The 14,703-nt window shown below is 42.4% G+C and overlaps 1 protein-coding gene across 10 annotated transcripts in view; it reads right to left on the bottom strand.

Annotated features, from left to right (window-relative positions):
• GK (glycerol kinase) overlaps nucleotides 1-14,703 on the bottom strand; it is a 77,504-nt gene that overhangs the window by 52,845 nt on the left and 9,956 nt on the right. For all 10 annotated transcript variants that reach the window (XM_043570983.1, XM_043570981.1, XM_043570980.1 and 7 more), the window contains exons 2-4: nucleotides 13,222-13,295; nucleotides 10,955-11,061; nucleotides 1,969-2,046 (exon numbers count right to left, since the gene is read on the bottom strand). In XM_043570983.1, the coding sequence (XP_043426918.1) occupies nucleotides 1,969-2,046; nucleotides 10,955-11,061; nucleotides 13,222-13,295 (259 nt within the window). The remainder of the gene's footprint in view (nucleotides 1-1,968; nucleotides 2,047-10,954; nucleotides 11,062-13,221; nucleotides 13,296-14,703) is intronic.

Raw genomic sequence — 14,703 nt, 5'->3', positions numbered from 1 at the left:
GGTCACGATCTTGCGGTCCGCGAGTTCGAGCCCCACGTCGGGCTCTGGGCTGATGGCTCAGAGCCTGGAGCCTGCTTCCGATTCTGTGTCTCCCTCTCTCTCTGCCCCTCCCCCGTTCATGCTGTGTCTCTCTCTATCTCAAAAATAAATAAACGTTAAAAAAAATAAAAAAAAACTCATAAATAAATCCTCCTATCCTCGAAACTCATCAGTGTCTTTACTCTTGGTGAAATACGTGTACACATTTTCACATTCAGAGCTCGTTCACACTAGCCTTCAATGTCCCCTTTTCCTAAAGTAATCCGGTACCTTCTTCAAGACCTAAAATGGAGTTCAACCTCTTCAAAAGGTATGCCCTGAATTCAACATCCATACTAACGTATACTTGCTCTAGTTCCCATTCAATTTGGCAGCATAGTTCATCAACTATTCCCTAATTCTGTGTTAGCGTCTTCCTAAAACCAGATTACAAAGTGCTTACAAAACCGGCCAGTAATTCCTATCCTCTATAACACATCCGGGATAGCACCAAACCAGGAGGTTCTCAAACATGTGCATGCTTCAGGGATTGACAAAAGTTCTTCATATCTCATAGGTGCCGTATAAATTAATATTGAAAAGCCCAAAGAATGGGGCACAGAAGGACACAGGTAGAAGAAAAGAAAATGAGTAGATCAGCACATCAGAAAAAGAAACTACTTCCGGTAAAATATTTACTTAAGTCTTTAACTATAACTTCAAGTAACCTAGTTGCATTATTTTAAAATGACAACTCAAAGTCCAAAGTTGCATTTTTATGATTCAAAGTTTAGAGTTTAATGGGAACTTTCTGGTTCCTTTTAGATGGTCCCTCCACTTCCCTAGGGGAAAAATAAAATAAAACCCTAACTAGTTCAAGAAGTTGGCTAACAGTGATGCAGGAAAGAATACTCCCTAGGCATCAGTCACGAACACCGTAATATCCTGCTTTACTGATACTCAAAATTACTTGCTCAGGAGAATGAGAACAGAATAAAGATTTAAAACATGCACTTTTGTGAAAAAGGACCTGTGGTTGCAATTCGTTGACATTTTTTGAAGTCTTTAGTTTTTTATCACAAGTACACACGACATCCTACATGCTTCCTGATAACACGATAACATGAAATACCTTAACGTTTTATAAAGATTATTTGCAAAGGATTCATGCCACTCTTACAAGGCACGTTTTTAGTATATTTTCTGCTTGAATATCACTTTCTTCCAATCAATACTAAAGGAACTATACCACTAAAGTAACTCTAAAGGAAAAAAAGCTCACTCTACCGATCATCCCATCTCTGACAATTTCTGCCTCCAACGCCACCCCACAAACGTGGTATTTTATGGACAAAAACTTGTGTTTCGCTATTTGTAAATACAACGATGCCTTTTAGTGACCATATTTACAACAAAATTTTACTTTCGGCAAGTGACAGTGTCATTTGACTAAGACGGGATACCTAACGTTGGTGTATTTGAGATGTTGAGGGTTTGAACCCCTGCTGAACGAGCCAAATGCGTAGCAGGAGGAGCTCACGTTTTGAGATTTTATTGTCCTGACCTCAGATGAGTCCATTAAAATTACAAACGGGAAGAACGAGATGACTGCGAACACGTATAATGTATAATTTGGAGTTTTGAAGGGGAGGAGGTGAGATTTCTTTTAGGTGTCAGAAACAGCAGGGACTATGAAACAGTTCTGGCTACACTGAACCACTTGTATAATACAAATAATCGGGAAAAGGGGAAAGCAAGGTAAACAGATCATTCAAGATGCGAATAAATATCTGTAAATAAATAACAACTAATCTCTTAGAGGACTCTTCTGCCCATCCCATCAGAGTAGAAGAAACATGACTGCATGCTCTTTTAGCCAGACAGTTCAGTGTGACAATGTTTGCCAGTGGAGAAAGGCGTTGCATATGACATCAATGAACAGCAGCTTACCCACAGCGTTGTAGAGAGGCTCTCCAGTTAGCTTGTCCCAGACTACAGTGGTTTCCCTCTGGTTACTGACACCAATAGCTTTAAAGAGAAAGTTACACAGAAGGGAGTAGACAATTAAACAAGTAAAAAACTACTTCAGGAGAACAGTTCTTTAAAAAAAAAAAGGGTTTTTTTTTTTTTTACATGCGTAACTAAACTTAACAGTTTGAAAAAACATTTGGCACTTTTGTAGTGGTGTTGAATGCACTTTGAGCGGCTCCAGGAAAAGTGAACAGCCAAGGTCAACAAGTGCTTCTTTTTATTTCCACAGACTGCTTCCCACTTCACTACCGGCACATGACAACATGGACCCAGACTCAGATCAATATCCAAATGAAAGGCTCCCAGGTAACCTTATAAAAAGGGAATACAATAATTCGAAATTTATAATAGCCAATTCATTATTCTATGGCGACCCGCAATCACCTCACTCATTTGTTTACTAACTGCCATGAGCCATTTCTCTGTGTGTGTGCACGTGCGCATGCCTGTGTTTTGAGAAAATAGCTACAGATAAAATTCTTCATGCCAGGCAACCTCATATTGTGGTTCTTGACAAATTGTTTCGGTCCTGTATTTTAATAATGTAAGACATGCAAATTTAAATTGGGCATAAATACAATACGTGATAGTATTTACATTATACTGACCTCTACGGAACTCAAATGCTAACGTTACAGTTATTATAAGTAAAATACTAATGCATACCATTTTATTCAATTCAGCTTATTCAGCCAAATCAGAGGTTCTCAGACTTGGCTGCACATTAGCATCAACTGGAGAGCTTTTGAAAAAATATCAATGTCCACTTCATGGTCCAAACATTCCAATTTCACAGACTGGGATAGGAGCTGAATGTTAGTGTTTTTCCTTAAACTCTCCCCCGCCAAGCGATTTCTACGATGCAGCCTAGGATGAACGCACTGACCTAAAGGATCGAGTTCTTCCGGAATGTACGGTGAGGACCGACTTTAAAGGCTATATAATCAACAACACATCTTTTGCTTAAATCTTCCAGAGAACCACTTGTCACGTGACCATTCAGCTAGCACTTCCATTGACAAAATCCTCTCTACCTCTCTCAAAACAGATCAATCTCTATTCACAACTTCGGTGTTTTAAAAACAAAAAAAATCCTTTTCCTTGTAGCTTTAAGTACTCCCTTTGCCCAGCACGGGGCTTGAACTCACAACCCCCAAAATCAAGAGTCAGCTGCTCTGCAGACTGAGCCATCCAGGCACCTTTCCACATGGCACGATTTAAAGTGCCTTCACCAACTCTCCAAGCAACACGCAACTTTCTGTTCAAGCTGCACGCCCAGAATAAAACGCTACAGGAATGCTCTGACCGGCACAGAGCGGAGGGGGCCCAACAGTTCCTTTGTTCTAAGTAATCTTTTTTTTTAAGCTCAAAACAACAGTTTATTTTTAAAACAATACACTAAAATCTAAATTTAAAAAATCAATTACTTAGATTTTACTGTAAGGAGATTTTATGTGTAATAGAGAGCAATGAAAACTGGCCTATGGAAAATGAATATGTATATTTTTCACTGAGGTGTAACTGACAATATTATACTAGTTTCAGGTATATCGCCTAATGATTGGATACATGTATAGGCTACAAAGTGATCACCATAGTAAATCTAGTATCATCCTGGCACCATACAAAGTTACATAATATGCAACGCAACATTGTTGACCGTAGTCACCAGGCTGGACATTATAGCCCTATGCCTTATCTATTTTATGACTGGAGTTTGTACCTCAACTCCAGTTTTGTCACCCCTCCAACCAGGAACCACCAGTCTATTCTCTGCATTTACGAGTTTTGTTTCATTTGTGTTGCTTTTTGAATTCCACATACAAATAAAATCATACAGCGTCTGTCTTCCTCTGTCTGACTTTGGCATACCCTCAAGGTCCATCCACGTTGTCACAAGTGGCAAGGTTTCCTTTTTTGTCGCTGAATAACATCCCATTGTCTGTATATACACTTTTTCCATTCATCCGTCAACAAACACTTGGGTTGTTTCCATGTCTTGGCTATTGTGAAGAACTGCTATGTACATAGGGGTGCATGTATCTTTTTGAATTTGTGTTTTCACTTTCTTTGGATAAAGACCAGAGCGGACTTGCTAGGTCATATGTTAGTTCTATTTTTGGATTTTTGAGCCACCTCTCTACGGTTTTCCACAGTGGTCCCACCCAGTTACATTCCCACCAACAGTGCACAAGGGGTCCCTTTCCTCTACATCCTCACCAACAGCTGTTTTGAAGTAGCCATTCGGACAGGTGTGATGTGATATGTCATTGTGGTTTTGATTGGCATTTCCCTGATGATGAATGATGTTGAGCATCTTTTCATGTGCCTGTTGGCCATCTGGAGGTCTTCTTTGGAAAACAACATTCAGGCCCTCTGTTCATTTTTTTTTTTACTTAGACTGTTTGCTATTGAATTGTAGGAGTTCTTTGTAATTTTGGACATTAACTCCATATCAGCTACATGATTTGCAAATACATTTTCCCATTTAATAGGTTGCCTATTTTGTTGATGGTTTCCTTTGCCAGGCAGAAGCTTTTTAGTTTGATGCAGTCCCGCTTGTTTATTTTTACTTTTATTACTACTGATTCAAATTCCTTACTAATGGTCGGTCTATTCAGATTTTCTATTTCTTGATGATTCTGTCTAGACTGTTTCCAGGAATGTATCAATTTTTTCTACGGTTGTCCAATTTGTTGAGCTATCATTGTTAGTGGCACTCTTAGGATCCTTTGTATTTCTTTGCTATCTGTTTTAACGTCCACTTTCGTTTATTTATTTGAGCCCTTTCTTTTTTCCTTGGAGAGCCTACTAAATGTTTATCGCAATAATCTTTATCCAATGCAAATTTACTTACTAAAACACCCTTTCTAAGGGTACAAAGATGACTAACAGTCTACTTCTAAGAAACTTGGAGGCATAGGGTAAAAGGAAGAGATTTGCTTTTTGTTTTTTTTGTTTTGTTTTGTTTTGTTTTTAATAGAAGACACTAGTGTTTGCAGGAATCAAGATGGAAGGCAAAGGACAATGTGGCAGACAGGGGTGCTGGGAAACAATGACACGTGGTCCTGATTCTTTTTTTCTTTAACTTTTTTTAACGTCTATTTATTTTTGAGAGAGAGAGAGAGAGAGAGGGAGAGAGAGAGAGAGAAAGAGAAACAGACCATGCACAGGGGAGGAGCAGTGAGAGAGGGAGACACAGAATCGGAAGCAGGCTCCAGGCTCTGAGCCATCAGCCCAGAGCCTGACGCGGGGCTCGAACTCACGAACTGTGAGATCATGACCTGAGCCCAAGTGGGCCGCTTAACCGACTGAGCCACCCAGGCGCCGCAACATGGTCCTGATTCTTACAGTGACAGGAGGCGAGGAGATTAATGCACTGGTGGAGGGAGGAGCCTCAAGTAAGACAGAAGGGTATCGCTTTCCTTGTGATGGAGGGAAATGGATGAGAGTTCTAGATTTTAAGTACGGAAACAGGAAATGAGGAATTAAGGCCCCAGAGCCTCAACTTTCCCTGTGAGGTAGCACACAAGGTTATCTGCTCCAGGGGAGCCGAGCACAAGTAGAAGCAGGAGCTTTGGGTACCGTTTAATACAGCTCAGGCTCTGAAGCTAGACCGCTGGGGTTCAAATTCGAATTCCTGTTTTCCTAGCAACATGACCCTCGACCTCAGTCTCACTTTTATCTTCTGTAAAATAGAAACAATCATAGTTTCGCCCCCCTTTCAGGGTTACAATGAGGAATCCCAGAGTTAGTGCACATTGTAACGGTGCCTGGCACACGGGAACCACTCGATACCTGTTACTTACTGCTTCCACTCATTGTGATCAATATCCCTGAGGAGAGAGTCGTGGAAAAATTGCAGAGCGGGACGGAGCTAATTAGGACACATAAAGGAAGTGCCCAGCAGCACTGTGGATACGGCAGAGGCCAGAGAACTCAGCGGGACCTCAGCAATGGATTGCTCAAGCGGAATACTGTCAACACGATACTTTGAGCGGCAACTTTCCAATGTGGGATCACGATGAATTCATGGTTGAGGAAAATCCCCTTCTCTCCCCCCACTACATTAATTTTCCGTCAACAGACTGGCTGCTCGTTGAGCTGCAGTCTCTGAGACACTGTCCTATGCCCTTGAGGCTATCTCTCTTTATTGGCTCATTCTAACTTGTGCTCAGGATGAAATCTAGAGCTATCTCTCTCTGATTCATGGGTCACAGGTTCCTCCCTCACCACTCCTTCTTTCCCTTCTATCTTACTTTGATTCCTTTGTGCCAAGTAAAATTGCTTTTCTTGCAGACAACCCAAGTCTGGTGAAATAGGTTCTCAGGATTCTCTTGCAGCCATAAAAACATCTCCATTACGGCCCCAGGGCACATAGGTCTTGGGCAGCACCTCTGAACTTTCTCAGCGTTCCAGCTTCTTGTCCTGTTTACCCTAAATTCCTGGGTTTTTTCTTTTTAAGTTTTTTTTTTTTAATGTAATCTCTACCCCCAATGCCAGGTTTAAACTGATGACCCTGAGATCAAGAGTCACATGATCCGGGGCACATGGGTGGCTAAGTCAGTTAAGTGTCCGACTTCGGCTCAGGTCATCGTCTCACGGTTCCTGAGTTCGAGCCCCACATGGGGCTCTCGGCTGTCGGCAAGGAGCCTGCTCCAGATCCTCTGTCCCCACCCTTCTCTGCTCCTCGTTCTCTCTCTGTCTCAAAAATAATAAACATTTTTTAAAAGAGTCATATGATCTATTGACTGAGCCAGCCAGGTGCCCCTGTGTTGTTTTTAAAGCAAACTTTTCTGACTGCTAATCCCAGCACCTGTGCCTCTCTTAATCTTAATTCCCTCTTCCTCAGAATAACACATTCAGGTTCTGTAATTGTCCACCCTGGTTTATCACCCATTTAGGAGCAGATGAAAGTCACAGGCATGAAGCATATGTAATTTCCTGGCCCCTCAGTCATTTAGTTACAGATATTAGCAGCAGCAGCAGCATACATGCAGCCCAATGTAGTACATTGTATCTAGCAGGTTCCTGCTTCACCTGTATGTTCCTTCTCAGGAGGGATTTTTCTCAACAGTGAGTATTGCTAGTAAAATGAACGAGTTAACTGCTAACTTCAAAATCTCTGGTTCAATTTTGCTTAACACTGCCTGTGGAAAGTTATAATCGCTGTTAGGAAAATATACTTAGAAAAAGCCTTTGGAAATACTACCGGATGTTGTAATTGTTGTTGGTGGAATTATGGATGGCATGCATCCTTATTTAAAAATAAAGTCAGGGGTGCATGACTGGCTCGGTCGGTAGAGTCTGCGACTCTTAGTCTTGGGGTCGTGAGTTCAAGCCCCACTGGCCTAGAGCCCGGTTATAAAAATTAATAAAAATAACATCATAATTTATAATTGGAACATGTTCAGGAAAAAAAAAAAAAAACCAAACCCTGACACTATACGTAGCGAAAAATAAGAGTCCCGGAGGAAGGCTACTAAATTTGCCAGGTGGGAGGAGGGACAAAGCTTCAAAGAAAAACAGTCTCAGGAAGATGTGTGCTTCAGGGATGTCGCAATGGGAAATGAGAGGCAGCCGCGGCTGGGTATCTATTTGGGACAACGAGGTGCCTTGCTGAGCCCCCCGAGAGACCCCTGAGAGTAGGAGTCTGACGGAAGACAGAAATGTGTGTGGATATGTTTGGCAGGGTGAGGCAGTGGGTATGGGGGAGGGGTCCCCTTCCCTAACAGTGTGGCAATTACTTTTGATACAAGAGAATTTAAATGCTGAAAATTTTATGCTCTCAGATTTTTTTTTAAAAGAATGGGGCGCCTGGGTGGCACAGTCGGTTAAGCGTCCGACTTCAGCCAGGTCACGATCTCGCGGTCTGTGAGTTCGAGCCCCGCGTCGGGCTCTGGGCTGATGGCTCAGAGCCTGGAGCCTGTTTCCGATTCTGTGTCTCCCTCTCTCTCTGCCCCTCGCCCGTTCATGCTCTGTCTCTCTCTGTCCCAAAACTAAATAAACGTTGAAAAAAAAAATTAAAAAAAAAAAAGATTAAGTAATCTCTATACTCAGTAGGAGGCTCAAACTCATGATCCTAGCCAGGCAGCCCTATGCTCTCGGCTTTGAAAGTGGCGTATGTCATACTTTGCTTCTATCACACGAGGATGAGCGTAACCAGTACTTTGAGTTTTTATGCTTTGTCGCTCCTTCAGTCCAGTAACAGGCAAACAGAGCTAAGACTCCCTAAGAAGGAACGAAGCAGCCTATGTACCTGCGTTGGGCCACGCGTGCTGTCCAGCTACAGAGTGAAGGTTCATCTTGGAGACATTACTCATACGGACCTGAAATCAATGAACTTTCTGGCAGATGACAGATAACACCGATCAAACTGGAGTTTGCAAAAGAAATACAACCAGCCTTAACGACTACCGGGTGAAGACCACAAATAAATCGCCCTGCAGCTGCAAAAACTGATTTATTGGCCACACCGGAACCAAACAGTGAAGCGGTGTGTGAGGTTCTCAGCGTGGCTCACGAAAAAGAGCACTGGCCCAGAAGACAGGGGAGCTGTGCTTTATTTTAATGTGATCTGCTGCTATGTAGCTACGGGATTTCCAGTAAGTCCTTTCCCCTCACTTGTAGCTAGCTTTACGTGACGGAAAATCCTTTGGAGCACGAGCGTTCTGAGATCTAGAGTTCTACATAGTTCAACAAACTACCTGGGGAAAAAACATTAGCACAAGTGGCCTGGTATGGAGGGGGTTGTGGAACATCATCTACCTAGCTCACCCGCCGGTGTTTGTTGAGAAGGAAGTGCTGGGTCACTTTGGCTCAGGTATGGGTTTGCCAGTGGTGAGCCACGGAGGAGTGTAGAACAGAGAGCCGCATTAGGGCCAGGGGGAGACAAGACACTTCGACTGGAGTTGTGTGTCACTTTCACAGATATCACAAAAGCCAGAGGGGAAGGAACGCTCTCCCGAGTCTCACGGTCCAGAAGGCCAACACACTGCAGCCTACCTGACCGATAAGGGAGATAGAATGAGGTCAACACCAAGGCTGACCACCCTGGAATCCACATCCTGAACATGGCTTTATAAGCCACCTAGATCTTTCGCATCTTCGGTAATGGATATCTTAGTAATGGGTGCACTGCCGAATGCCTCTTACACGTGTAGGTTGTTCACACTGCAAAAGCTGCGAGGACAGTTCAAGGAGGCTGTCACTTTGATACACAACTCATCTAAAACCTGGTGAATGCAGCTCTAAAAGAAGTTTGAGGGGCGCCCGGGTGGCTCAGTCGGTTAAGCATCCGACTTGGGCTCAGGTCATGATCTCACGGTTCATGGGTTCGAGCCCTGCATTTGGGCTCTGCACTGACAGCGATACTGTCTCCCTCTCTGCTCGTGCTGTCACTCATTCTCTCTCTCGAAAATAAAAATAACCATTAAAAAAGAAAAAAAGAAGTCTGAGGCACGTCCACAGAGACGCAGGGACGAAATGAGGGTACGATACTCCAGTAAGGTGTGATGGCATTGACACCTGTTTCCCTCACTTGGCTGTTAGCCGCACGACCCTATTTGTACTCCACTGTTGCCCTGGCATTCCTCGCACGTGAGTCTGCTGATCGAATGGTTTTGATTATGTTTAGTCTCTTGTCCCCCCCCCTTTTTTTTTTAAAGATACAGAACACAGATGCATGAGTAGGTGAGGGGCAGAGGGACAGAGAGAGAATCTGAAGCAGGCTCTATACCCAGCGCAGAGCCTGACTAGGGGCTCGATCTCATGACCAACCGTGAGATCATGACCTGAGCAGAAATCAAGAGTCAGACGTTCAACCGACTGAGCCACGCAGGCACCCCTAGGTTTAGTCTTGTTAGGGTAAGTTTTATGGATACACATGGAGGAAAGGTTGGGAAAAAAATGCAACTTTCTCCCCAGTATCTCCACCTAAACCAATAAGTAAATCGATTGATTGGGTGTTGGTAAATCTCAGAGTCGACAGGATGTGAATCAAGAAACCACCGCTACCAATTGATGGTCACCCTTATCTAGAGTCAAATTACCTAAAACAGAAAAACATGGCCCTTGAATGATGAACCTGAAATTTTTAAACTATAAAGAGACGACCATCGCCGCGTGATGTTTCCACCCTTCAGGCTAGCATTATCAATCATTGATAAGCGGGTGATTGTTTTCTCCTGGAATGAATGACACAAACACCAACGGAGATAGATGGTCTATGAACACTGCCTGGAATTAATAGAGATCTGTAAAAATCTACCTCTGTCACTGATTTCAGGGAGATTCTGGAAGTGAAATGTTTTGATTTCCAATACTGCTCCCCCAAGCTGCAGCTGGTGGCCCTAGCCACTTCCCTGATTTCGGCTCCTACTGAAACCCCTTATCCACCCCCGCCCTCATCCTTCTTTTCCTCCCCTTTAGACATGCTGGTGTTTTCGTGATCCAGGAATATGCCAAACTTATTCCCACCCCAGGACCTTTGCACACGCGGTTTCCTTTTCCTGAAACTCTCTTCTCCCAGATATTTGCATGATTGCCCCCTTTTGGCTTTTGAGACCTCAGCCAAACTGTCACCTCCTCAGAGAGCCCTTCTCTAGCCATCCAACCTAAGGTAAGCTTGTCTAGGCACGCCCCACCATACCACGCAGTTTTAGTTTCTGCATCCGACTGATCAGTATCTGACATCAGCTTGTATCGGTGTGTTCTTACTGTTGGTCTCACACCCGCCGAAATAAAAGCTTCCTGCGAACGGGGACCTAATCTTCCCATTTACGGTCCCATCCTCAGTTCTCACAGAAATACTTGCTACGGCACAGGCACTCGATCATGCACTGAATGAATGAATGAACTTGATGGAGATAATCATGCACGGAGAAAAATAGTCTATTAAAAATACCTTTTATGTTGGAAATGTCAATATTGAGCTGTCCAAGCTTCTCACATGTTTTCTCTATACACTCATAGACAGACTGCAGAATTTCCTTTGGGTCTTGTTCCACCCATCTTTGAACAAAAGAATGTATTTGGTTAGTCCACAACAAAGCAACACGAGTATAATTTATTTGTCTAGAAATGTGCACTTATGAGGGTGTGGCTGGTGCATGAATCAAAAAAAAAATTAGATGAGCAAAGCAAAGCACGGCCAATATTCTAAAGCAATGATTTCAACAAAAGCCTAGTTCCCTTACATTTTTATTATTCTTCGTATAGTAATTAACCATTTGGAAGAAGGCAAGTAATCACAGTCCACAAATGGCACATATTCTACCTGCGTTTACATATTTTTTTCAAATCCAGTAAGAAATTAGTTTCCCAATTTGTTATATCCTGTGGCTTTGATGAGTTTTGACAAACTCTCTGCATGTTTCACTCGTCACTAGCTATTTCTAAGTAGACTGAGAAATACACACACACACACACACATATATATATATATGTATATATGTATGTATTACTCTTGCGATGGATGGATGGATGGATTTATCTACTTATTTATTTGTCTATGTACTTATTTATTTACGAAGCAAAAGGAATTCTGAAAAGCCAAATAAGTAAACTAATGTCTTTTGCCATTTTTCTCCCAAAATACCTTGTTAAAATTTAGGGGAAAAAATTTCAATTTCTTCCAGTAATTATTTCATGTAGGCAAGTGACTGATTCCAGTTTTCAGACCCAATCCCTGTGCCATTATGGTAAAGTATGAGGACCTCAGAAAGATGAAAGGGACATAATAAATGACAAGGGAGAGAAATGTGGAAAACACAAATGGCAGTTGAGGAAAACCACGAGTAGAAAGGGCCCAAGCTTACAAAATCCTAGCCCACAATCTGGAAGCCTTCTTTGCCTTCCGGCAGCCTGCCTGGCTTTCCTGAGCTTTGAGTTCTGTTTCTAAATTTTTTCTAAAACCTAAGTTCCTTCCACATATTTCTAACTTCTGTCCCTCCATGACCCGGGCGCTCTCTCTCCAAATTGCACTGGGAGTAGGCCTGCGGACAGTCATTCTAATGCTGGTCCTATATCAATATCTTTTATTGGTAAAGAAATTCTCTAAAATGGAGGAGAACATCTTTTCATGGAAAGAAAACACTAACATTTCGTAAGACATCAGTTGTTGTCTTTCTTAAATTGAAAGTAAACTTTAAAGTAAAATAAACAGATCAAAAGCGCACAATTTGTTGAGTTTTAACAAATATATGTACCCATCTAACCGACACCCCAGTCAAGATATAAAATATTTCTATCACTCCTGAGACGTCTCTCGTGCCTGTTTCAAGTCAATCACAAACTCCACAGGCAACCAGTTTTTGATTTCTATCATCTTAGATTACTTTAGCCTCTGCTTAAATTTCAGACACAGCCCTGTACGTGTGCTCCTTGGTGTCCAGCTTCTTGCGCTTTCCATGAGATTAGTAAGACTCAACCATGTTGTTGCATGCATCAGTTCACTTTTTCAAAATTGCTGAATGGTATTTCACTGTTACTCATTCTACTGATGACAGACATTTGGGTTGTTTCCAGTTTAGGCTATTATGAATAAAGCTGCTATAAACACTCACGTATGTCTTTCTATGGCCATATGCTTTCAATTCTCTTGGACAGATTCCTAAGAGTGCAATGCTACAGATACAGGGCTGACTTTGTAAGAAACTGCCATGCAGTTTTTCCCACTGGTTGTATCGTAAACATCATTAAATTTCCAATAATATACTTAACATTCTATTTAATCACCACTACCACATATGCAAGTTCTTCCCAAGAAGGATGACTCTCATGACAAGATATGTGAATGCTTTTTTAAGCAACAGGTATCTTTACTTAAGGAAAAAGCCCTTCCACTCAAATCAGCCAAGCAGTGGTTTGGCAGCGATGGAGACACAGAACTAAAGGACTTCAAGGTCAATGTGGACTTTCTGATATTTAATACTCCTTTGCCTCACTACCTGATTATCCCTTCCTTTTCCGTCACGGGATTCCTAAGCCATCAATCTCCCACACGTTTTTGCCGAGCCACCAAGGTATTGTCTCCTTCCTTGACTGAAATCTATCCCTCCAGTCTTCTCAGGAGGGACTTGGTCAAGTTAACTTTCCAAAGCCACAGGGCAGGGAAGGTGAGATAGACTAATAAACAGGAGGTATCTTTACATATTAAATCGGGAAACATACCCTTCTCTTGGAAACTCTTGTTTTATTTCCACTTGATGATGACTAAGTAGTTCAGCTGTTTTTGAATTGAAGACCTGAAAAACATATCGCAAGGTTAGGGTGAAAAGGCAGGTAGAGAGCAAAGATGTTTCAAGCTATTCAGCCGCCAAAGTGCCTAGTCGCTGACAGGAAAAGTCTAATCGCGTGAAATGCCGCAGAAGATGTGCTACCTTCTCTTCAGATAGAATCAAGATAAAGAGAAATCTAGTGAAGGTGAAGCTAAAGAGGCAACTCCTTCGTCTTTAAAAAATTTCACACAGCAACCAGTTAATAGTATGGATCTCAAAAGAGAATGGGATGGGAATGCAAGCTGGTGCAACCACTCTGGAAAACAGTATGGAGGTTCCTCAAAAAACTAAAAATAGAACTACCCTACGACCCAGCAATTGCACTACTAGGTATTTATCCAAGGGATACAGGTGTGCTGCTTCAAAGGGACACATGCACCCCCGTGTTTATAGCAGCACTATCAACAGTAGCCAAAGTATGGAAAGAGCCCAAACGTCCATCGATGGATGAATGGATAAAGAAGATGCGGTACATATATGTATATGTGGGGAGATGGGCTAAATGGGTAAGGGGCACGAAGGAATCTACTCCTGAAATCATTGTTGCACTGTATGCTAACTTGGATATAAATTTTAAAAAATAAACAATAAAATTAAAAGAAAGAGAGAGAATGGGAAAACCAAAAAGAAAAGAGAGCTGGCAAAATGCTGATGGTGATGGTACAAGCTTCTGTTCTGCTTCCATCTTGGATGTGGAGACACAAAGAGTCATAGAGAGCCAGGCAGGGAAGGGCACTGCGTCAGTTCCTTTGAAGGGAGGTGCCCCCCATGAATCTAGCTCTTATAAAGGTAAACAGAGCTGTGTATCGATCAACAGGGGAGAAGTGCATCCCCACACCCATCCGGCTGAGTGCTCTCTGTGACATACCTGCCGTGAACTGGTGACCCTTGGTGCAAACCGTGAAGACCAACGGACCAAAGCTACCAAAGGAGTGCCATACGATCCTCCACAATTTTAATACTACTAAAACAATACTTAAAAAAAAACCTGGTAATCCTTTCTCCTCTATATTTTCACCTGCGTGCACCTCCACTTGAGTACCAAAGTACTTAGTCTTTCAGAGTAAGGATTCCTATTTTAATTAAACTCAACTTCCGGGATCACTGTAATTACAGCAGTAGAGTTACATCCAATTAGGTAAGCGTTTCCATGCCTGGGTTTCCTGTGGGAGAAAATTACCTGCTCACTGCAGTCTAAGAAAGGGAAAGGAAGAGAAAACACACGAAGAGTCGCTGCTGCCCTCTCTCCCGAGCACACTACCTCCCCTTTTGGGAGGAAATGATAAATATAATGAAAGCAAAAAGCTATATATTCTCAAGTCCTGTGAAGAGATAAAATATCTTTTTAGTCAAAGGTTAACTCGGCGCGTCATAA

This window comes from Prionailurus bengalensis, chromosome X (assembly GCF_016509475.1).
Source record: "Prionailurus bengalensis isolate Pbe53 chromosome X, Fcat_Pben_1.1_paternal_pri, whole genome shotgun sequence".
NCBI lineage: Eukaryota > Metazoa > Chordata > Mammalia > Carnivora > Felidae > Prionailurus > Prionailurus bengalensis.
The sequence above is the reverse complement of the archived record's forward strand: the minus strand, read 5'-3'. Positions and strand labels throughout refer to the sequence as shown.